General features: G+C 38.6%; 1 protein-coding gene across 7 annotated transcripts in view; it reads right to left on the minus strand.

Moving 5' to 3' along the window:
- Positions 1–26,364, minus strand: part of GTDC1 (glycosyltransferase like domain containing 1) — a 269,468-nt gene that overhangs the window by 38,594 nt on the left and 204,510 nt on the right. For all 7 annotated transcript variants that reach the window (XM_039338239.1, XM_039338236.1, XM_039338242.1 and 4 more), the window contains one exon: positions 10,468–10,776. In XM_039338239.1, the coding sequence (XP_039194173.1) occupies positions 10,468–10,776 (309 nt within the window). The remainder of the gene's footprint in view (positions 1–10,467; positions 10,777–26,364) is intronic.

Below are 26,364 nucleotides of genomic sequence, written 5' to 3' on the forward strand. Positions count from 1 at the left end.
GAACAGTTCCTCAACTATGAGCAAACTAAGGCCAATAGACAATGAAAGAAATGCCTACTTCTCACATCCTTTACAAAGATTTAAGGCCAGTGTAGAGTATCACATTAAGTGAAGGAGAGATCAAAAGAATTTAATTTGAGGCATCAAAATCAGGTAATTTATTCTTTCCTACATTTGAACTAAAGATGATATCTTTGGTGGTAAAAGAGTGAGCATAGCACTCAGATTCCTCATTCCCTTTTACACAAAGGTAGAATAGCAAAAAAAAAAAAAAAAAAAAAAGTATTTATTACTGGAAAAGGAAAAAGCCAAGTGGTGATAATTGCCAAAGGACATAAGTGGTTGAAATTAAAAGTTAAAACTTTCACTAGAGGCAATAATGTCCCTTCTTATCACATTATTAACCACTTCCACAATGTGTCTGAGGAGCAGAATGGTGAAGGATTGCCTGAAGCGCTGTAGAAAAGGCATGATGCGGTAGAGGTGATTAAGATCAGAAAGAAAAATTAGGATGAATCAAAAGAAAAGAAATTGGTATTTATTTATTGGCCACTTCTCCTTTGAAAACATAAATAAAGCCAGAATTGCAATGGCTTTAGATTTTTTTTAAAAAAATGGATGTATTTTCAAAGCAGCAATAGACAATCCCTCCATGCCTTATGCAAATGGGATGTGATAGAAGGTGTATACAGTCTTTATATTCTGAGAATATACGTTCGTTCCTTTACAGTAGATGCAGTATGAATAGAGATGAAACGAGAGAAACAATGTACCAATGGAAACTACTATGGAAAACTTTGATGTGGCCTCTAGGTTTCACTATAAATAAAGAAGTATACTAAAATGAAATAACAGACTCGTCCATATAGGTGGTATGTGCCTTCTTTAATCTTTGGTCCTCTACCAGAGTCTTCGGAGTTTGAGGTTCTGCACAGCAACTTAGCTGCTCCTGAGAGAGCACTGCACTCTTCTGAGCAGAGAGCTCTGATGTTCTTCCCAGGATCTATCAGAGCCATTTCTCCCAGTGTAGGAATCAAACTGATGAATATTCCTACCACCACTGGGATTATTTTGGTCTTTACTATCCACATCCTCTCTAGTTCCTCCTTCAGCCCCTGGTACTTCTCCATTTTCTCATACTCCTTCCTGATTTTGATGTCACTTGGCACCACTGCATCTATTGTCTTTTCTACTACTACCATAGTGTCTGGTTGATTGGCCAATATCTGCCTGTCCATCTGGATCTGGAAGTGCCACAAGATCTTAGCCTGATTATTTTCCAGATCTTCTGTGGAATCTCCCATCTGGACTTGGAAAGGTCTAATCCACATGCTGTGCATATGTTCCTATACACAGTGCCAATTACTTGGTTATGCAATTCAATGTCTGTTGTTTCTGTCTCCATCTTACACCCCGACACTGTGTTGGGCTGTCATTGAGACCATGCAAAGTCTGCACCTTGGACCCTGTTTAATGTGGTAGACCTCTGCTTCTATGGATCTGGTGGTTAGTGCCTGTTTTTGTGCTGTTATGATAAATGTATCAGTGCTGACCAGCCCTTTCCAGCCATCTCCTTTCTCTCTCTTCCACCATCATCCACTAAATTTTCCTTAATTCACATAATCAAGGAAAGCTAATTGGATCCAGGCAGCAGCCATTCCAGAATCAAAATAGAGCTGAGAAGGGATCTTGGAGGTCTTTTAGTCCAACCTCCTATACTACTTCAGACAAGTGACTGTCCAGGCTCTTCTTAAAAACTTCCAGTGGTGAAGCAGCCACAACATCTGGTGCCAAACTGCTCCACTGGTTAATTGTCCTCACTGTTCAGAAGTTTCTCCTTAATTCCAGGTTGCTTCTCTCCTTGATTAGTTTCCACCCATTGTTTTTTGTCCTGCCTTCTGGTGCTTTGGAAGATAAGTTGACCCCCTCCTCTTTGTGGCAACCTCTCAAATACTGGAACACTGCTATCATGTCCCCCCTAAGCCTTCTTTTCTCTAGACTAGCTGAACCCAAATCCTGCAACCGTTCTTCATATGTTTACGTCTCCAGGCCTTTAATCATCTTAGTTGCTCTTCTTTTCACTTTTTCCAAAGTCTCACCATATTTTTTGTAATGTGGTGACCAAAAACTGGATTCAGTATTGCAGGTGAGGCCTTACTCAGGCTTTATAAAGTGGTACTAATACTTCACATGATTTTGATTCTATTTCTCTGTTTGTACAACTAAGGATTGTATTAGCTTTTTTGGCTGCTGCCATACACTGCTGGCTCATATTTAAGTGATCGTCCACTAGGACTCCCTTTCACAGTTACTGTTTTTGAGCCAGGTTTTGCCTATTCCATCATCTAAGTCATTTATGAAGATATTGAAGAGTACTGGGCCTAAGACGGAACCTTGTGGTGCCCCGTGTAGATGAAGTAACATTAAGGACATTGAGTACAGTTTGTCATCCAGTTACAAATCTGATGGTGATGTTGTCTATCTTACATTTTTCGAGCTTACCAAGATGTAGGTTGTGGTCTACCATGTTTCCCTGAAGACTGGGTGTTATATTAATTTTTGCTCCTAAAGATGCATTAGGGCTTATTTTCTCATTATGTCTTATTTTGAGTAAAATACGGTACTAAATGGCTCTGTCTGGCTGACAATCTTAACTGGGGCTTATTTTTGGGGTGGGGCTTATATTACGAGCATCCTGAAAAAATCATGCTAGGGCTTATTTTCTAATTGGGTTTTATTTTTGGGGAAATAGGGTACTTTGTCGCATGTCTTGCTAAAATCTAAGTATAATGTCCACAGCATTTCACTGGTCTACTAATTTAGTCACTTTGTGAGAGATTGGTTTGGCACAATCTATTTTAACAAACCCATGCTGGCTTTTAGTTATAACTTTATTTGTTTCTAGATGTTTGCAGATCTGTATTTTGATTATCTTTTCCAGTATCTTCCCAGGTATTGATGTTAGGCTGATTGGTCTGTAGTTTCCTGAGTCTTTTCCCCCCCCCCTTTTTTTTGAAGATGGAAACCACATCAGCTCTTTCCAACCACATCAGAAATTTCCCAGTGCTCCAGGATTTTTGAAAGGTATGGTACAATGGTTCTGAGATAACATCTGCCAGTTCCTTCAGAATTCTGGGATGTAATCCATCAAGTCCCAGTGATTTATATTTGTCAAGGTCCTCTTAAGTGGATCTACTATTTCCTTGACTTTTTTCTTATTATTTTTATATGTTGAAAGAAACTTTTTTAAAAATTATTTTTGACTTTTGTTGCAAGTCTTTGTTCATTCTGAGCCTTTGCTTTCCTGAGTACATCTTTGTAGATTCGGGTTATCAGATGATGTTCTGCCTTAGTTATATGTCCCTCTTTCCATTTTTTATATTTGTCCTTTTTGTCTTTCAGTTTATCAGAGAGATCTTTCTGCAATCATGCTAGTTTCTTCTTGAATTTCTTGTTTTTCTTTTTTCTCTGTAATTCCTGCCAACTCAATTGTTCTGTTAAAACATCCAGATTTGTAAAGCCCTATTCATCAAACTATAATTTCCATTTTCTTATTAAGACTTTCCATTATAACATCAAATAGAGAAATACTAGGAATAGTAGCATATAGTAATTATCAAGGACCCAACTAGTTTCATTTTGGCAATGTTGAGATCTCAGCTCCCTCCTTGCCAATAATATGGGATATGCCAGACTAGAGACTAAAGGGAAGCAATATAATTCTTAATCTTCTGAACATACTGTTCAAAGAAAATGTCTCCTACAAACATATTCCTGTTTTTAAAATATTATCTATAGGTGGGGAGGGGGAACCAGGCAAAGATACAATTAAGCATATTCCACCCTTTTATTTTTAAAGTTCCCATTTAAAAGAAGAAATTTGTGCTTAACACCGTTATATCAATATGAAGTTTTTATTACCAATTATCCACATAGCTACCTATCAGTGTACCAGACCAGATTGTAATAACTACAAAAGTGAATAGATTAATTCTGACTTTTCATCTACCATTATGGAAGTCTTTTTTTTTTATTATTTTGGCAAATCACACCCTGCAAATTAAATACAAAGATTTGGCATTTGAATAAGATGGTGAAAGAAGATGATTGTTTAGTAGTTTATCTTCTCAAACAGGATTGTCTAAAAACTATTTGGATATATGTGTCAAACTTAATCCTAGCAACAAAAGACTTCTCTATAATGCAGTGCACTTCAACTTGCTTGTGACATCTTAAACATTTGCTAACATGGTCTGACAAAAGGAAAATCATTATCTCAAATAAGTTAAGATATTGTTTATTATCCTTTCCTCCATTACCTAGGAAGCCTGTACTTTCATTTGACTCTTTTCTATAAACATATTAAGTCTTTGCCCATAATCCTGATTTCAGTTAATTTATGATGTTGGAATATTGCTCTAACAGGACAAAGTTCTGTATATTTCATCATCACACACATATTTCTCTACTGTGATTTAACCTGCCTCCCTTTCTTGCCCACACCATATCTATATGAATCTCGATGTAATAGTGTCAAGTTCTGTTTCTTCACAATTGTTAAGAATAAAAGTACAGCTTTTTCCCTGAGTTATGTGAGCATGTATGCGTAAAGTATTACTGACATCCAAGAGTAAAAGAGTTAGATTCTGATACAAGAAAAATGTCTGCCCCAAGTTACTTATGAGATTTTTGGTAGTCTTGAAGAATTCATTAACTCTCATCCTTAGATGCCATCTATAAAACTGCATACACAGATTTGGGGTTCTTGTTCTGTCTAATAATATTTTTTAAACAGAAGAAAGTTATATATACACAAACAAACACACACGATGACTATATACAGTCTATTATTTATTTTATGACATTTTACCATCCATGTGACCAGCTGTAATGTATAATATGCTGTATACCAATCTTTGTTTTCAGAAAGAAAATATCACCCTATAATACAGAATGTAAACTTGAAGGATTCTTTTTAAAATCTTTTTTTAAAAAAATCACATGAAGAAATTAATGCATCCTAATTCTGCAGATACAAATCAATAGATGAACTGAAATTCAATTTAATTTAAAGATTTGCATTTTACTGCATTTTGCAGTGCAGTATAAAATGAATAAATACAAATGCATATGAAATATGAAAATAATAAAAATGTAATACAGTTGTGAAAATTGCTTGCAAACATGGCTCTGACTGACTATGTATACATCAGGAAAAATACCTATGAATTTTTGTGCAAGCCTCTCTTTAATACATTGTCAAAGTTATGCAGAATCATGACAAAATACATTTCAACTGCAGAAATGAAAAAGAGAAACTGGAATTGACAGATTCATTCATTCCTTTTACCAATAGCGCTTTAAGGGTTAGCATGTCAAGGTATTAGTGTTGCATAAGCATAACTGAAATTGGATCATAGATCAAGAGGACTTACAACTCCTAGAATTCCCAAGGCATACATCTGGGAATTCTGAAAGTGGGTCTCAAACACAGTAACTGCAACAGGAGCAGGAAGGAATCTGTAATATTTGATTGTATAGTCACAATCTCAGAAACCTAGCTGATGTTGTATCACAGCTAACTACTGTTGTACTTCAGCTTGCCTTTGGCTAAGGCCTACTATGATGTACAGTAGCATTGATTGAGGGTAGCTTCTTTATGTAGTAAAAGCCGAAGGATGGGGAATGGTGCAGAATCGGAGGAAAGTTCTGGTTATTTTGCAGCTTGCATTGCATCCCTGTACCAAGATGCAACTACGAATATTGCCTGGATGCAAATGTTGAAGCATAATTCAGTTGCAGCCTAAATGACATCTGCATGTGAAATGGGGATGCAATGTCCTGTCCTTCACCTCAAGCAGCCAAATTAGCTTGGGCTGGCTTGGCTTGGTCTCAACAGTGAAGCAAAGCCACAAGTCACAGCGTTGCTCTGGCAGATGAAAAAAGGTTTTGATTCTCCACAGACTCTTGCTGGCACAAGAGGCCAAAGGATCAGGCCATTCATTTCCAACAAAACAAGGTGAGAAACATTTGGAGATTCTGGTGCGGAACATCACAATGAGGTATTGTTTTATTGTAAGAGAGAAAAGACGTAGGTGAGGTGAAATCTCGGAATACTGAATAAAAATAAATAAATATAAATAAATATATATATTACTCGCTTTTCAGTTTTCAAGTCGTACTAGTATTCTTGTGCAGGGAAATGGCTGCAGTGAGAAAGTCTAGAATCTTGAAAGAGTGGCAGCATACTTTGACAATACTTTTACTCAGCTCCTCCACATCCTCCTTATTACATCAATTACCAAAACCTGGTGTTTGTTTAATGAGATCATTCCAGGACCTCAGAAGGGAATATTTCAATTTGCTAATGCCTGAATAAGGCGCAGAAAATTGTTAGCTGCTAATGCGGTGAATGATGTATGTGTGTGTATGTGTGTGTGTGTGTGCATTTCATTCCAATAGCATAGCCTATTGTATTTACCTGTGCGATGCAGGTTCTCCGCTGGCATTATTTTCCCATGACTAACAGGTTGAACTAAATTTTTTTTTAATTTACTATTTCATATTTATCATTTTTAAAAAGAGAGAGAGAGAAAGAGAGAGAGAGGGAAGGGGTAATTGCATTTTTATGAGCATATTTACATAAATCATTTTGCTGGAATATCCCAACACTAAATGCTGAGAATCGAAGCCTTCCAACCATTTGCATACGTGCTTCTTTTCTGACATGGAAATACTGGCATTTTGGATTTTCATTGCAAAGCCTGGCTGCGCTGGAACTCTAATGGGCTTAGAACAGTAAATTTTGAGGAAACTGATTGCTACCCCCATAGCTAGTCAATGTCTGCCTAGACCCAGTGGCATTTGAAAAAAAAAGTGTTTTACCATAAAATTATCTCAGCAGAGTCCATTCCGCAAGATAACATCATCACCATCACCATCACCATCAGGACTCCACGCAGGACCCAACAGCTCTGGCACAATATTGCCAGTCATTTATCTGTTGTCAGCACAGGTTACACACTGTAATCCTTGACTGCCTCGGAATTAGAATGTCTTTGATGTCCCCACAAGAGTTTTTTGCCTGAAGGCTTTACCAATGCTCAGCCGCTCAGTGTTTATTCCTCGTAATCTTCCTCTCATCTCCAGGCTAGCAGTGACAGATGGTTATGGGCACACAATAGTATTAAGAGTTTGATATTTTTTTTTCCTTCCTTTTTTTATGCTGTGCTCTCTGTACAACAAATAGCTATCAGACGCGGACCAGAGAGCTGACATGGCTCGCTTAGGTAATGGCAAACAAACAGCCCCGGTTGATGCTTTCTGTCATTTTCCCGGCTCACCCTGCTTGTTTTCATTGTATACCCTCAAAGGTAAACTATATTAACCTTATAGACGGTTATTAAAAAGATATATCTATATGAGCATAACGTGCCTTTCCCCCCCTCTCTTTTCTCCTCACTCTTTTGATTATGAAAGTAATACTGCTGACATATTGAACAAATATCGAATGTCAACATAAATTTTTAGTATGTGATAATATTCCCCTTCATATAGCTGTGTGTCAGGCGGGAACCCTGGATGATGCATAGCAGTAAATAACCCAAACAAAATTAGTTCTCTTGTCAGCTTCTACCTTGTATGTCCCCAGGCATCAGTAAAATTGACTGCACACTAGATTTTCAAAATTAGCCCTAATGTTAGCTGTGTGTCTGGCAACCTCCAAGTTTCCAATGTTCTACTATATTACCCGTAAGGGTGAATGTGTTACTTTTATATTTTGGCATTTGATCTTGCTGATGTGGCTTCTCCTCTTCTCCAAATTAAAAATAATTTAGCTCAAACAATAAGGATGCATGCAAATAGAAGCCTGCATCTCTTTAAGCAACTAACTTTAGGCAACAAAATTAAATTAAACAAAACAAGGACCTAAAAATACACAGAAAGAAAAGGAATTATTTCACTGAATATTGCTCATTTCATTAATTTAGCTTTGTGCTCCTTTATACAATAGGCATAATAATTAAGGAGTATGTTTTCTTTTTCACTTACCCTGCAATTTATTTATTTTTAATAATACCTAGGGGGAAAAAAAAACAATCCCCCCCCCCAAAAGGAAACCTCACAATCTATAAAAGTTTCAGCATGTATCTTAATATAGCCGTTTGTCACAAGGAAAAAAATTCAACCAACTAGCATCCCCTGCTATTAGATTTATGAACTTCAAGTTCCTAATCACTAATGGAATGGCAATCAATACATGTCACAAGCATACCACACTGTAAAACAGCCTATGAGAATGCAGCATATATATTTTTTTGGCGCTGACGGCAATTAAATTTGACTAAAAATAAATGTAGCTCCCCGAGAAACATCATGTGAGAAGTGTGAAGTTGATTAAACAAATCCAAAGACGGATTCCACATCGACTTCCAATCCCTAAATTTTTATGTTCAGACATTTGGAGTCAAAGATGAAAATCCCTTTAGGTACCAGATGCTGCAGATCATCTGGGAGAGCTTCTGGAGTTTTAATGTGTTGGAAGTCAAATCCTCCACAAAGGCGATTTGCCTGGTCGGTGTGGTGCTCTTATGGCTTCACCTGCAAACCGTTGCTCTCAGAAAAATCTGACCTACTGATCGACCCAGCATCTCAAAAATAAACACAGTATAATCTGTGGATGAAGTGAACTCTAATCAGGCCACATGCAGATTAAGCGAACTGTGAGGGGAAAAAAAATATACTAGATTAAAATGTTGGTGCCCAATACCGGAAGATTATCGGGACATTTTACCTCTTTAAATCCTAATTTATGATAGGAGTCAAGCTAAAGTTTATCTATTTGTAAGTGATTACGTGGGAGGGTAGATTTACTTCAGTTTAGAAAAGATTTGGTGATCAGGTCAACAGCTTGAAAAGCATCGGCTTTCTTAGAGCCTATTCCATTCCCTCTAAGCCTACATATAAGCATATGCTGATTTCTAAAAAAAAAGAAGAAGAAATTGCAGGAAAGATAGATTTTAAACTGAAGATGCAAATAGCATAGTATGGTCTTGAATATTAACACCTAGTCAGTCACATTAGGATAATTAAGATTTTTTTAAAAAATAGCACTGCATATTAAACATTATTAGTGGACAGAGCTGCTTTCAGGCAGGATTTTCAGCAGTTTTCATATTTTTAATGCCATCCCATGTTTCTTGTCCACATATGGATGCTCAGTTCCTTCCATCTGTATTTTTTTTTTTAAACAATGATTTTCAAACTTCATTCTCTAACCAACATACTAAATTCTGGAGACCTTGGTGCTCTCTGATGTTGGTTGTTTGCAGACATTTTATTACCATCTAGATAACGTCATCAGTGCTATGGAGTGTGGGGTTTGCTTTCTGTTAAATAGAGTAGCTTGCCCGTGTTGGTGGGGGTGTGGTTTTCTTCTTGGAGTTCCTTGACCAGGCTATTGATTGTTCAGTTGATGGTCTGATTTGATTGTTTGTCCCTGCTGAAGAGGATGTGTTCCTTTTGTTTCCTTCTTAGTTTTTTTATTGTCTCTTTAGTATGATGTGTAAATGTAATTTATCTCTATGAGTCTAGATAAGCAATGATTAACTCCAGAAAAAACAAGCACAAAACAATACCTTACTCAAGGAACTACAAAGGAGAGAACCACATCCCCACTAACACTGGTAAGGAAAGCTACTGTAAATAACAGGGAACCAACCCCACACTCAGTAGCACTGATGATCTTTCCTAGTCAGATAAAGAAAAGCCTGCAAACAACCAATCCAGCTCGGAGAGGCCAAGGACTCCACAGTTCAACCCTGACCTATGGATATTCTCTTCTATTAGTACAGACATGTCAAACACAAGGCCCGGGGGCCAGATGCGGCCTGCGTAGTGGTTTCATGTGGCCCGCAAAGCCTTCCTGGAAACAGTGAGGGAATGGCCCCCTTTGCCTTGGCCCTGGCTCAGGCCAGCTGGGAGCCAATGTACAATTTTGTGGTGGCCATCTATGCTGAAACGCATTCAGTCTTAGCTCCATAAGCCCCCCCCCATGGCCTGAGAGGAACAATGAGGCTCCTCCCGTGGACCATGCCATGGCACTTTCCCGGGTCCCACCCCCTTCTGCCAGAGACTCTCAGATCTGTCCCACTCCTGCCCAGGCCCCCACAGGCACCCTTGACGCCAATGATGTAGAGCTGGCCACACCCACCCAGTAGGCCACACCCACTCCATCCATGCCCACCCAGGCTGCACCCACCCTGGCCACACCCACCCAGCTCCCTGAGGGCAACCGCAATGCTGATGCGGCCCTCAATGAAATTGAGTTTGACACCCCTGTATTAGTATGAATATTAAAAGAAAAGAAAAGAAAATTCTAAAAGGTTTATCACCAGACCAAAATAGCACGGTTTCCAAATTCAAATTCTATTCAACATAATATCTCAGTGTGGATGTTACACTCACCATCTGTGAGGCCAAACAATGTGCAAAGGCCTCTGCTGATGTTTCAAGCTGCCCAAACTGTGATCAAGAGGAGTGGCATGTTCGCTCTCTTCTTCTTGACAAAGGTGCTGTTTCTCTGGCCAGGAGCAACAAAATCCAGACTCCACTTTTTGGTGTCCAGGTGTTTGGTCTAAATTGTGGACATTGATGATATTTGCAGCTTCACGCTTCTGTTCTTGAAAAGGCATCTCAAAAAGCAAAGATGTAGCTCCAATTCCTTTAGCATCCAGGGCTTCTGCAGTGTGGGGCAGTGTGTTTTTTAGTATAAACCTGTTACAAATAAATAAGTAAAATTATCCTTCTTGCAAAAGCCATCCACTTTAAAGACAGCTCAAAACTTTTGAATACACTGGGTTTTTTTTAAAAACAACCCCAATATTATATAGGTTTATGCATCCAAATGCAAGTGTTTTGTCAGAGGGATAATAATGCAGGCAAATGGATGGACCCACCAAAATCTATCTTCAAGACAAGGATAGTTTTGAACTATTATATCATTTCAGGAACACAGCAACTAATAATACTCATTACAGATAGTTCTTGCTTACTGACGATGTGTTCAGCGATTTTTTTTAAGATATAAGGGTGCTGAAAAAGGAGACTTATAATCAGTCCTCATAGTTCTGGCCATCACACACACATACACCCCTGCAGTCACCTGATCACAATCTGAGTGCTTGGCAACTGGTTCATACTTAGTAAGGCTATATTGTCCTGTAGTCACATGACCACTCTTTGTGACCTTCCCTCCCAGCTTTCCCCAAGCAAAGGCAATAAGGAAGCCGGCAGGGAAGATCACAAGTCATCTTGAAAGTTGCTTGCACACTCCTACCCCGCCCCTGGCAGCAGCCACCCCCGCAGGCTCATCTCACTCATGCAGGCCATGGACAGACCCTTCTCCAAATAGCAGCAATCCTCTAGGCCAGGGGTAGGCAACCTTGGCTCTTTTCTGACTCGTGGACTTCAACTCCTAGAATTCCTGAGCCAGCCATGCTGAGGGGAAAGAGAGAGGTTTCCAAGCTGAGCCATGCTGGCTCAGGAATTCTGGGAGTTGAAGTCCACGAGTCATAAAAGAGCCAAGATTGCCTACCCCTGCCCTAGGCTCCCCAATGTCTCACGGGCCACTCGGACACTCTCCCTGGCCCAGCAGCTATCAACCTGGCTGCTTAACCTCCTTTTAAAAGGAAATCCCAGAAATTAAATGTGGGGCCTTTTGTATTAAAGCATATGGAATATCTTTTCAGTCTCTTTTAAACAGCCACCAGGGAAATAATGTAGTTGTGTTTCTTTCCTACGACTGAAATACTTTTATTTTTCCTCCACTTGCAAATATCTATATGGAAAACATTCCTCCCTAGGGAATGGTTTCCAAAGCGGCTTGTGATTCAAGAACGTGTATGTGAAAAGAAAGCTCTTCCATAAAATTCTTAGATTTCTGTTGTTGTAGAGTTTTTTGCCAACACCCCTCCTCCCAAAAACCAACCAGCATAGCTACTTCTTTATTGATTTTGGGTTACAAAGTTTGGGTGCAATCTTTTACCTCTTTACCCTGGTTCTTACATCCAGTTATGCAGTGCCTTACCTCATGATATTTTCCAAGATATTAGTCCTCATAAATCCATTCTGTCATACTAGAATTTTCAGTTATTAGATAAGATGTTACCAATATCTCAATGAACGCAACTAGAAAATATCTTTTCCACTGTGCAACAAGGAGTCTGCTATCTACTTGCTTTGCAAACATAATATTAATCACCTTGACAGTTTTTTAAGAAGCTATTTTGGAATGTCATTTCACTGAATGATATTTAGAACAAGATTTATTTCATGATAGGGTTTAGAAATAAGTATTATTCACTTTAATTTGGCAGTGTTTGGCACCCAGTAGTTCTGCATACCCCTTGGTAATAGTGGAGATATTAAAATATAAAAGCATGGATGCAGAGACTCACAAAAATGCCAAAGAAATATTCTTGGAAGGTATTTAACTGAAAGTGGGATTAGATGGTTGTGCTTTCGCTAGGCAACATAATCTCTGCATCATAATCTCTGCATCTTTCATATTCCCTGAACACAAAATAAGTCAACCATAATTTATACACACTATAATCCTCTGTGGTCAACATTACAGAAACGATGTAACAATCTATTTCCTGGTTACTACATCTGTGCTTTCCTCATAGCTTCAACGTATCACAAGAAATTGCATATTTATTTATTTATCAAATTTGTATAGCTTCCCATCTCTTCAAAAGTGACTCTGGAGAGTGCACGGTTGGATAAAGACCAGGTATTAACAAAATATAAAAAAATTACATTAAGAAATAAACAATATGAAAAAACAAACAGAGAAACTCCTAGGTGAAAAGAGGATTAAAAATGATTACCTCAACAATGGGGCCATCTAAGCAAATCTCTGGTTCCCTGGGAGCCTAATGACATGGCTAGTTCTTGAGGGTCTTCTGAAACATCAAAAGGGATGGAGATAATTTAATTTTGGGAAGGGAAGGATGTTTTATAAGGTGGGCATCATGGCAGATGATGCTCACCTTATGTCTCCTGGGGCCCATCAAATGTAGATCCCTAGCTGATGGTACCCAAAGTATGCCTTCTCTGCCAGGTCTAATGAGGGGTGAGAAGGTCCCTCAGAAAGCCTGGTCCCAAGCAATAAAGGGTTTTAAAGGACCTTGAATTGAACCCAGAAGCAAACTGCAACCAAGGCCACAGATAGGCAGCCTGGTAGGTCTAAAAACATAGACAGGGAGTTCTGACCAATCTAATGGAAAGCACAGCAAACCCCCAGATGACAGGGTCATTTTTATTTATGAACATGCTGTAACACCAACCCTGTAAGCATTCTTAGAAAGTAGAAATGGAGAGTAATTTTAGTTCTGTTCTTTGTTTGGAGGTGTGCCTAGGAAAGTGTCAAAAGTAGGCAGGAAGAGGAAGAAACCTCAGGCAAAGGGATAGGATAGGGGGAAAAAAAGATCACTCTGGGCTACCAGGCCCAAGATGGCAGCCATTGTTATGAATCCCACCTATCAGCCATTTTGTACATGCTTTCAAAAAAACAGCAAAGGTGCTGCTGGCTTCAAAATGTTACCGATTGATGCAGAGTTATCCCACTGAAAGTGTGAAGAAAAATATAACATTACAGATAGACCTCGACTTACGACCCACAATTGAGCACAAAATTTCCATTGCTAAGCAAGACAGTTGTTAAGTGAACTTTGTCCCATTATATGACTTTTCTTTCCACAGTTCTTAAGTGACCCAATGCAATTATTAAGTTAGTAACTTAGCTTCCTCACTGACTTTGCTTGTCAGAAGATCACAAAAGGTTATCACGTGCCCCAGGAACAAGACAACCATCATAAATACATGCCAGATGCCAAGTGCCTGAATTTTGATCACGTGACCATGGGGCTGTTGCAACGGTTATAAGTGTAAACAGTTGTTTGCACTTGTTTGTTTACAGAAAAATAATTGTAAGTCATGCTGTAACTTTGAACAGTTGCTAAACAAATGATCGTAAGTTGAGGACTGCATGTACAGATTGTACTGGTCAAATAACCTAAGGTGGGGAAAAATGAGTTTTGGTGATAATATTAGCTTCATTAATTTGAAGGTCAGAACTGAAACTGTTCCGGAGATTTCCACTGACATAGGGGAAGCCTAGAGGTTTTTGTTGAAAAATAAAAACATCCAACAGAAGGGAATCTATCTAAGGTTGAACCAGGGAGTCATTGGTGCTCATTTATTTCAGTTGTTAGTAATAGTAGTAAAGTTGGAAGGGACCTTGGAGGTCATCTAGTCCAACCCCCTGCTCGGGCAGGAAACCCTACACCATTTCGGACAAGTGGCTGTCCAGTCTCTTCTTAAAAACTTCCAGTGTTGGAGCATTTACTGCTTCTGGAGCAGGCTGTTCCACTGATTAATTGTTCTCACTGTCAGGAAGTTTCTCCTTAGTTCTAGGTTGCTTCTCTCCTTGATTAGTTTCCACCCGTTGCTTCTTGTCCTGCCTTCAGGTGCTTTGGAAAAGAGCTTAATTCCCTCTTCTTTATGGCAGCCCCTGAGATATTGGAATACTGCTATCATGTCCCCCCTTGTCCTTCTCTTCGTTAAACTAGACATACCCAATTCTCGCAACCGTTCCTTATATGTTTTAGCCTCCAGTCCCCTAATCATCTTTGTTGCTTTTCTCTGTACTCTTTCTAGAGTCTCAACATTTTTTTTACATCGTGGTGACCAAAACTGGATGCAGTATTCCAAGTGTGGCCTTACCAAGGCATTGAAGAGTGGTATTAATACTTCACGTGATCTTGATTCTATCCCTCTGTTAATGCAGCCTAGCACTGTGTTGGCCCTTTTGGCAGCTGCAGCACACTGCTGGCTCATATTTAAGTGATTGTCCACTAGGACTCCGAGGTCCCTCTCACAGTTACTACTATTGAGCATGGTGCCACCTATGCTGTACTTGTGCATTTGGTTTTTCTTGCCTAAATGTAGAACCTTGCTTTTTTCAACATTGAATTTCATTTTGTTAGTTAGTGCCCAGTGTTCAAGTCTGTCCAGATCCTTCTGTATCTGAAGCCTGTCTTCTGGAGTGTTGGCTATTCCTGCCAGCTTGGTGTCGGCTGCAAATTTGATGAGTTCCCCATCTATCCCTTCATCCAAATCGTTGATGAAGATGTTGAAGAGCACTGGGCCCAGAACAGAGCCCTGGGGCACCCCACTACACACTTCCCCCCATATAGATGCAGTTCCATTGAGGACCACTCGCTGAGTACGGCCGGTCAGCCAGCTACGGATCCATCTGGTGGTGGTTCTGTCTACCCCACAGTTTTCTATCTTGTCAAGTAGTAGGTTGTGATCTACTTTATCAAATGCCTTACTGAAGTCCAAGTAAATTATGTCCACAGCATTCCTCTGATCCACTAATTTTGTCACTTGATCAAAGAATGCAATAAGATTTGTCTGGCATGATCTATTTTTGACAAACGCATGTTGGCTTTTAGTAATGACTTTGTTTGCCTCTAGGTGTTCGTTGATTCATTGTTTGATTATCTTTTCCAGGATCTTCCCAGGTATTGAGGTCAGGCTGATAGGTCTGTAATTTCCTGGATCCATTTTTTTTCCTTTTTTGAGGATGGGAACTACATCAGCTCTTTTCTAGTCCTCTGGTAGTTCCCCTGTGTTCCAGGATCTTTGAAAAATATAGTTCAGTGGCTCCGATATCACATCTGCCAGTTCCTTGAGAACTGTGGGGTGTAATCCATCTGGTCCTGGCGATTTGAACTCATCTAGGCTGGACAGGTGCTCACTTACCATTTTCTTGCCTATCTTAACTTGTGTTTCTATTTTGTTTTTTTATGGCACTATTTTTGATAGGTTGGTCTGTTTTTTCCCTTTGTGTAAAGACAGATGCAAAAAACGAGTTAAATAGTTCTGCTTTCTCCCTGTTGCTTGTCACCTTCTTGCCACTTCCACCCACTAATGGACCAATCATTTCCTTCACTTTTTTTCTTGTTTTTTACATGTTGAAAGAAGCTTTTTTGTTATTTTTGACTTTTGTCGCAAGCCTTAGTTCATTTTGAGCCTTGGCTTTCCTCACTTCATCTTTGCAGGCTCAGGCTATTTGCTGATATTCTGACTTAGTTATGTTCCCCTCTTTCCACTTTCTATACTTGTCCTTTTTATCTTTCAATTTGTCAGAGAGTTCTTTATGCAGCCATGCTGGTTTCTTTTGGGAGCTGTTGTTTTCCTCTTTGTTGGTATTGTGCTAGACTGTGCTTTTATTATCTCATTTTTCAAAATTTCCCAAGCTTCTTGAGTTGTTTTCCCCTTGAGGATTCTCATCCATGGAATCCTTCCCAAGCCCTCTCTAAGTTTATTGAAATTAGCTCTTTTGAAGTCCAAGACTCTAGTTTGACTGTGTTCTATTGCTTGTGCTTCTATAATGTTGAATTCTAATATTGCATGATCACTTCCTCCCAGGGTTCCTATGGCTTCAACACCGTCTATCATTTCATCTCTGTTAGTGAGAATTAGATCCAAAACGGCTAATCCCCTAGTTCCCTTCTCTACTTTTTGGGAGACAAAGTTGTCTGCTAGATTTGCCAGGAACCTGTTTGATCTTCCACTTGGTGCGGAGTTTGTCTCCCAGTTGATGTCAGGGTAGTTAAAGTCCCCCATTACTATTGTGATGTGCTTCCTACATACCTTAGTTAGCTGACGAGCAAAAAGTTCATCTATTTCCTCTGTTTGGTTGGGTGGTCTGTAGTATACACCTATGGCAATGTCATTTCCCCCCCCTTTTATATTGACCCAAATGCATTCAAGACAGTTTTTATCATTGTTGTACTCTATTTCTGTGAAGATGTAGTTATTTCTTATATAGAGATCAACTCCACCTCCTCTTTTATTTGGTCTGTTTCTTTTAAATAATTTAAATCCCTCTAGCTGTGTGTTCCATGTGTGGGTTTCATCCCACCATGTTTCCGTAATGGCAACAATATCGTATCTGCCCTCATTAACCTGAATTTCTAGTTCACCCTGTTTGCTGTTCATACTCTGTGCATTTGTGTATAAACATTTGAGTCCTTTGTGGGTGGCCCTGTGTTTCCTTTCTACATAACCTGTGTGGTGCCTGAGTTCCCCTATTGTCTTACCACCTATTTGGTTAGTGCACTTTATGTGGCACTCGCTATTAGAGGCTTCATTTTGCTTGATAGCAAGATTGGTATTCTTGTCCACACACACATCTATGCTACATGCACTAATAGCCCTATAATTTTTAAATTGATATTTAAAAATATCTAAGGTTGAACCAGGGAGTCATTGGTGGTCATTTACTTCAGTTGTTCACTTGTAGACAAGTAGATAAACATTGATCAAGGCTCATGTACAAATATACCTAGAAATTTATCTGACTTTCAGATAAAGCTGTGTAAGTCAGCAATGAAATCTGTCACAATCCCACTTCCTTCCCCATGTACATTCAACTCGAAACTGGAAAAGGCTGAATGTTAAAACCTATCACTGGCTTCAGAACTTACGGAAAGTATCAGACTGAAAATTCACATCCTACCAATCAGCAATCTGATATCAATAGACTACCTGGAACTGGTTCAATGTTATCACAAAGCAGCTTCAAAAGAAGCAAGTGTGGTTTACAATTTTTCCCCCAGTTTCTACTGTAATGTTTGATGTTATATTAAAACTGAGGAAAAAGACAGAAGTCACTTGTGTTTCAAGTCCCATTTCTACATAAGTGTGGTATCTAAACATAGTATATGGCAAAGCAAATACCCGTTGTGGCCAAATAAACATGTTGAGCCTGAATGAATGAACGATCAATCAATCGATGCGCTTTTTACAGTATTTAATCTTTTCTCAGTTTTATTCATTTTTATCTGTAATTGTGTTTAAACCAAATTAAATATTGATATCAGCATAATAGTATATAAATTACAATACATGATTTATAAAATATTAAAATATTTGTAAATTAAATATTTATATTCAAGGGACAGATGATTGTCAAGGAAAAGGTTGCCATCCCAGTTAATTTAAAAAAGGAATGGACAACTGATTGGCAGTGGTCACTTACAGATGCTGGGACTTTGGGACACACGCCAGAAACTCTTCCACTTTTGTTACCAGAGTGTGAAGTGATGGGGTAAAATGGACAGGTAGTGGGGGATATATAGTTAGATCTTATTGCTGGACTTCTCTATGTGCAGAATAAGCATTTGAAACAAAGTGGGTAGTCTTTCTGGCAGAAGTTACAAAAACACTTTATTCTGTGATAATAAACTACACGACCTATGTTCATATTGTGTGTTTTATGACTCAATCCATACAGTGCATTCTTCTCAACCGGAACAATAAATGAGTTCAGGTAGTCCTCGGCTTACAACACTTCATTTAGTGACCTTTGAAGTTACAACGGCACTGAAAAAAGTGACTTATGTCCGGTTCTCATACTTACAATCATTGCGGCATCTCCATGGTCATGGTCACATGATCAAAATTCAGGCCCTTGTCAACTGGCATCTATTGATGACTGCTATACTGTCCAAGGATCGTGTGATCACCATTTGCAACCTTCCCAGCCAGCTTCTGACAAACAAAGTCAATGAAGGAAGCCAGATCTGCACGTAATTCACTTAATAACTGTGGCAAAAAAGGCTGTAAAATGGGGCATGACATTAATAACTGCCTTGCTTAGCAACAGAAATGTTGGGGTCAGTTGTGATCATAAGTCAGTGGTTCTCAACCTGTGGGTCGGGACCCCATTTGGGATCGAACGACCATTTCACGGGGGTTGCCAAACAATGCAGTCCGCCATTTTTTTCCCCTTTTCCTTAGCTGTGCTACTCCCTTTTATTCTATTGGCTTTTGAAAGCCAATAGAATAGGCTCTCTTGAATAGAGTCTAATTCTATTGGCTTTCAAAAGCCAATAGGAATTGTCCAGACTGTCTCTGCCCTGCTGAGCCCGCCAAAAGTCCCATTCTGCAAACGGTGCTGCACCAGTTGAGTAGTCCTTGACTTATGACCGGTTGAGTAGTCCTCGACTTACGACCGGTTGGGGGGTCGCAGCATTAAAAAGGTTGAGAACCACTGTCGTGAGTCAAGGACTACTTCTATTCCTAACAGTAACAGCATCTACCATCTGTGAAGACTTGTTGAGAGATTGAAGGAAATATATACAATATATTTTATTGTCTCTCCCATCCACCTGTACACGTTTTCACAAATGTCACCTTCAAGAACCTACATGAGTCTTTTCTTAGCCTTGCTTCTGGGCTCTACTGAAATTTTGAGTAAAGACTATTTCATGCTTTTCATGATTTTTTTACTTTCAGCATAATGCTGAAGGAAAGAAATGTGCCTTCAGAATTAAGATGCTAGTGCTATAATTATAATTACTTGCAATGGAAGACATATCACATCAAGACAGTGAGAGAGAGAATTCTACATAACACAGTTCTGACTAGCATTTGCAGCTGCTCTTTCTATATTCTCCCAATATAGGACAACTAACAAATCAGGAAAGCTTTACATGTCTCCTTCCATAGGACTTCCTTAACATAACGAAAAAGATGTAGTGGTGAAAGTAGCGGCTTAGAAACTAGGAGACTGAGTTCTAGGGCTCCTTTAAGTATGAAAGCAGGCTGGGTGCCTTTGGGCTAGTCACTCTCTCTCAGCCCAACTCCTCTCAAAGCAAAATAGATAGAGGAAGGAGTATTAGGTACGTTCGCTACCTTGAGTTATATATTAAAAATCAGGATAAAATATAATAATAACTGCCAATAATAACACACAGTAATAATTGTCAATAAGAAAGACAAAAAAGTCTGGATAGTAAATGTGGCAGTACCTGGAGACAGCAGAACAGAAGAGAAAATACTGGAGAAGATCACAAAATATAAAGATCCACAAATAGAAGTAGAGTGGCTATGGCAAAAAAAAGCAAAGGTAGTACCCACAGTATTAGGCGCCTTGAGCGCAATTCCAAAACAACTGGAGCACCAATTAAAGACCATCTGCACTGACAAACTCACCACTAGTCAATTGCAAAAGGCAGCCTTACTTGGAACAGCTTACATCCTGCAACAATACCTTTAATATTATTAAACAACAAAATATGACTATCCCAGATCATTGAGAAGGATTCAACAGGTAGCTAAAAGTGCCAAATCCAGTCTAAATATATGACTCACTGTATGACAAACCACAATAAACCAGCAACATCTTGGTATAGCATATAGAAAATCTGCACATTGACAAAATTTCCACCTGTCAATTGCAAAGGGCCACACTGCTTGGATCTGCACATATACTACACCAATACATCACAACATTCTAGGTTCTGTGGAAGAACTCAATGCATATGAAAGCCAACCCCTGCTAAAGAATTGGCAGCTGTGATTTCACATTTTTGTGGTGATATAATGATAATAATATCAATACTCAAATTCAGTGATATGAAATTTGGGGTGGGCAAGTGCAGAAAGGGCAAAGTATATTCCTGGTTACTTATCTCTCTGGATTTGCTCCAGAGCTATTTCTAATTAAATGTACAGTACGATGGCTCAAACTATGACACATTAAAAAGTACAATCTATGGACATAAGTCTTTTTCATGCCATTGCAGCCTCATTTTTTTATTTTAAAAAAATTAATCCTCCTAGGATTTGATTTGATAATGCCTCATTGCTAAGAGTGGCCTTTAGCTTTAGTTTAGAGAATTCTCCCACTCACATTCAAAAAAATCCTTAATAAACATGGTTGACTATTACCACTAAACTCCATTTATAATAACAATAAAAATAGCATAAATGCTAAAACAGCATTAGACGATGTGGTATTTGAGGACCAAAACCTTTTTTCCAGTTAACTTTTGTTCTTTTCCATCAGAATAAGCACCATTTCATTTACCACATAAACAAATCATGGCCAGGGAAAATATTTTCTTGGCCAATGATGAACTACACTCTTTTTACTACCCAATTCACTGATTTAGTAGGAAAAAATCTGTTACAAATGCAAGAAAAAATATTTTCCCAGGTACTTAAATTAAATTCTTGGGGATATAATATTTCTGGTTAAAAATATTGTTCAAAAAGCCTTCTGAGTACCTCACAGATATAATAACAAATACAAGTAATCAGTCAGCTTGGTGCATTTGACTGTAAATGCTCTGTTGAAACACTACAGCAAAATAACTAATTCTTGAGTACATAATAGAAATCTCTTAACATGCTAAAAGTCACTATAAATGTCAGCCTGAATGTTTGACATTTAATATGCCAGATTTGCCATTCTTTGTAGCTTGTAGAATATGCATTCGCTATACTAAAAACAGTTGCACCAACATACCTACACACATTAATTTGCAACAGAGATGTGAAGGTTACACTGTTTATGCATAAGATGTCATTATATCTTTCCTACATGTTTATTCACAATATCTTATTTGGCCTAATGAAAAATTATTTATGAGAATCAGCATTATTCATTGGCACCAACAGTCAAGGTACAAGCTATTTTATTAAAAATAGCATCAAAAGAAGAATGGAAAGATAGTGATGTCATTGTCAAAAAAACCCCACAGACCCATATTTGAAACACTGGTTAGAAGGCTGCTCTAGGTTATATCACACTGTCAAAGAAGAATCTATTTCTTGCATAGTAGTTGGAAAAGTGATTTTCATTAAAAAAAATATAATTTTTTTACATTAATTAACTTGATACAAATTGATTCAAAGAAGCTGGACCTGTTTTGAAACAAAGAAAGTGCAATTTCCCAATATGCCTTTGCTGGTTATTTTCTTGGAAAAAACGTTTGAAATAAATGTTCAAGTAGAGATCTTTGATAGAGTAACATTTTTTTAAAAAAAAATATGTGCCTTATAGAATGATTAAAAATGTCAAATTATTTATAGAAAGTCACTCATGAGTTTCTTTCTCTGCCCATATGCCATGCTGAGTTTTAAGGTGGTTCTAACCAAGATGACTCGCCAAGCCCACTTTGAATGCAGCCTGTGCTCTTTCATTCTCATGCCATTCTGAGCAGATGGTTTGTACTATCTCCTACTTCTTTCTAGTAACGGAAGATCTAATTGGCTACAGTGCCAGGCAAGACCCTTCTCTTTCAGCAACCGGTCAATCCCCTGGGGAGCCATTTTCTCCTGGGCTGATGGGATCCTATGTTCTCTACTGCTTGGCATCTGTCATTTTTCTTTTTCAAGAAAATGGTTGTGGTTGATCCAAGAATAGCCCAGAACTTTTCTTGTTCACATTTTCATCAAATCTACTGTAGAAGCTCATTGCTCCGTTCAACTATTACATCTCCCAATGAGCATCCTTTTGATTTTTGCCCAGGCTGGAGGAAGCACAGTCTCCTTTCTTCCCCACCACCATCACACCGGCTCACTGTACTGCAAAGCTTTAACTGTCTTTGCCCAATATTTAAGTTGTGATGAAGGCATGCAATGAAGTTAGAAAGATTCAGTGACTGCTCTTTTGCTTCAATGAAACTGAATCATCAGTTTTTCTTTACTACAAAGCTTCCATTAACCCCTAGTAGAACTTAGAATTGGAAGAGTAACCTATTGTCTTTGCTTTAATCATTACAACACCCAAGCAGCCATGCTACAATAAAAGGGAGAGAGGAGAAAGGATTTGCATTACAGGTAGTCCTCAATGAACACCCACTGGTTCAGCAAGTGTTTGAAGTTATGAGGGCGATGAACAAGGGGGAATTACAACAGGTCCTTGTAATTGTGGTTGTTACAGCATCCCTGCAATTACATGATCCCAATTTGGTTATTTGGCAAATTGGCTCATAATTACAATATTGCAGTTTCCCATGTTTATTTGATTATTACCATTTGTGACTTGTCCTGCCAACTTCCCACAAGCAAAATCAATGGGGAAGCCAGCAGGTTGCAAATGGTGACTGCATGATCCCAGGAGGCTGAGACCATGCAGATTTTGCTTAATGATGGCAACTGGGATTATTGCTGTATGCTCTTGTGGTCACATGACATTGAGCTACATGATTACAAGAACCCATGACTGCATGACTTAGAGATAGAATTGCTAGTCCCAACGTGTCTAATGTCCAAGAAAACAAAGTACATGTGGTTATGAGTGAAGGCAGAACTATCTCCAAAAGGAAAATGCAAGCATTGGCAAACACACCCACAGAGGGGCCAGCCTAGACAAATGAGAAGGGAAGAAGTAGAGGAATGATCAATCAGGGTCTGCTTTGATTGTCATCTGGACAGAGATCCAACCACTACATTTATGAGTATAATTTTTTAAGTTATCTTCGGGAAGACCTGGGAACAACATAGGAGCCAAGCCACATAGACTGGAATTGTCTTCAGGGAGCAACTGATGATGTTTGGGTTGCTTTCCAATATGTCAAAGAGTTTTTAAACTAATTGTTTGATATGAGTGTATAGACTGATAAAATGAAAAACAATTACATCCTGTGCCACATCCTTTCCTGTATTCTTTTGGCACATAGTTTGCCCAATTGCAGCTAAGATTCAGGTTACTCAATCTAAGATGTCTATCTCCTACTAGATAGTATTTTGTGAGAAATTCTTTCAGTACTGACAACCTCTGCATGAGTAAAGAAGGGTGCTAATGAAAAAAGTAAGGTATGGAAAGTAAAGGTAAAACTCCAGGAAAAGGAAATGATGAAGATAATAATATAAAAGTTTGGTTCCAGTAGGAAAAAAAGTTTAAAAACAAAACTTATTTAAACGGTTAACTAAAGAAAAAGAAAGTACACATCTGGAAAGATAGAGTAGAAGACATCCTAAAATATATATTAAAATATTGCAAATAAAGATGAGTCTCTTTCATTTTAGAATGCTTTGTCTAATGTTTTACTTTGGGAGAACATTCATTTTTCTGGATTTAGGATTCAAAAGCTTGACAACTTTCATCTTATTTCTTCAGCACTTCCTGAACTTCCCAATCCTCTTGCCAATCTCAATCACTACACTTTTAACATCTCCCTTGTATACATCTCCCCCCAGTTGCCCTTGTGGGGGGGGCAGGTGGGTGTGGCCAGGATGGGTGCGGCCTACTGAGTGAGCATGGATGGAGTGGGTGTGGCCTACTGGGTAGGCATGGCCAGCTCTACATCGTTCGCGTCAATGATGCCTGTGGAGGCCAAGGCAGGAGTGGGACAGATCTGAGGGTCTCTGGCAGAAGGGGGTGGGACCAGGATCACTTCCAGGTGATGATGCATTTCTTCATTCCTCACAAAGGGTGACACCTCCCCAGCATGCACCCAGGGGGCAGGGCCAACATGCTTCATTATTATCTCCAAGACTAATTATGCATAATTTATTTGCCTAGGGGGAAAAAAAGAAGTAGGTATAGCAAGGAGATTTTGAGGCTGGGGGTGGCTTTCAGGTAATCAGGTGCTCATTAACTAGATGGTTAATTAACTAGATGGTTCAAGCTTTCAGGTGCTCATTAACTAGTTACTATCTGGCTCTCTAGTACAGGGGTCTTCAAACTTGGTCATTTTATGACTTGTGGACTTCAACTCCCAGAATTCCTCACTGTGGAATTCTGGGAATTGAAGTCCTCAAGTCATAAAAGGGCCAAATTTGAAGACCCTTGCTCTAGCAGATACTTAGAACCAAAAGTTGTTCTTTTCCAAGTGTGATTATCACAGAGTTCTGTTTAGTAAGATGTATTGAGCTAGACAGGATGGGGTTAACAGAATTCCATCAACTGAATCGTTACCAATTTAGAATCAGTAGATCCCTGCATATGTTAGGATAGAGAATTTGTGATCTTTGTTCCAACAGCCTTTTTATCACCTGGCAAGAAGGTAGATCTCTTCATTAAAACTGAGGAAGCTTGCTCACTGTTTGCATACCATCTTTTAGCATGGTTGATCAAATGATTTATTAGCCCAAGAAAGGTGGGACCCATTTTGATAAACAGACAGGACTTACTTCCTCATAAAAAAAAATTGTAGGATTCTGTTGATGCAAACCAAATTATAGAAAACAATGCCACACAAATCTTATTTTGTGACAACATCTGAAATATTTCCAGAATACATCAGTTTGTGTATACTATCTGAAAACACTGTGATGAACTGGGGGAAAAAAAAGGTTTTAAGCTTTCATCTTTCATCCTCCAGGGAAAAATAGCAGTTAAATCTGTAAATATGCATATCAATATATGAATGTTTCCCACAATAGCTCAAAATTCAGCTTTGCAAAGCAGATTTCTTTTTTCTTTCTTTTTTTTAAAAATACTGATTTCATTTAAAGTAGCTAAATAGAAAAAAATGCAGCAGAACTGAAAATGGAAGCATTTTTGGGGGGGATGGGAATGACAATTCACTTTTAAATCACCGAGATCTTCTGTTCTTTTCTGTGTCCTATTATTAAAGAGCCACCACTAAGAGCATACAATTTCCTAGTTGAAGGAATTCCTTCTAATCAAGATTTTTTTTTTTTTTTAAATCAGTATCCCCTTAAATGGACTCTTTCAGTAAATATACAATGCAGAAGGGAATGCTATCGTAACACTTCAATAGTTAAGTGACTTTATGAGAAAAATACTTCCAAATGTTTCCTAAACCCCTCCAAACCGCACCAAAGAACATTATCGTAATATTATGTTTCCCCACGGTCTCCAGTATTTAAGCTTGCCATTACTGAAATGATACTTGGATGAAAAACTTAAGTTTATGCCATGGGTAAGTTCTTCCTAAATGGCAATCCGGCTTTTATAAATTAATAACTACGCTTCAGTGTCAGATACTTCATTTTTTATCATTTTCTGTATTAATGGATCTGACCAACCAGCATTCTGCGCATATTGACTGTGACAGGATATGTACGCAAGCAGGGCTTATTTTAAATTCAAGCAAAAAAACCACGTGATCCCGCTCAAGAGGGAGACACTGAAAACAATAGCTGTCCTCAATGATTACATATCACATTACAAATAGATATTCATATTTCTTGTAAGGCATACCCAATCCAAATAAACCCTACAGCGTCTTTCGATAACACAATCCAGATTCTCCAGCATCAAAGGCTTCATTTTCTGTTAGATTTTTTTTAATATGAATCAGGGTTGTTGTAATGTTTTCTATAAGCATAAGCTAACCATTTCAGTGACTTTGCCAGCAAGCTGCTTTTTTGGCAGATTACTGGCAGTATGTACTGGCAACAAACTAGTGCAACTAAAGCCCAGCTTATACATTACAGGTAAATAATGATTTTAATAAATTTAGGTGAAATGTTCCACGTGGCCACATCTGTTTCCGATCACTCAATTCCCCTGTGCAGATG

Source organism: Crotalus tigris, unplaced genomic scaffold (genome assembly GCF_016545835.1).
Source record: "Crotalus tigris isolate CLP2741 ecotype Arizona unplaced genomic scaffold, ASM1654583v1 scf7180000017694.5664430, whole genome shotgun sequence".
NCBI lineage: Eukaryota > Metazoa > Chordata > Lepidosauria > Squamata > Viperidae > Crotalus > Crotalus tigris.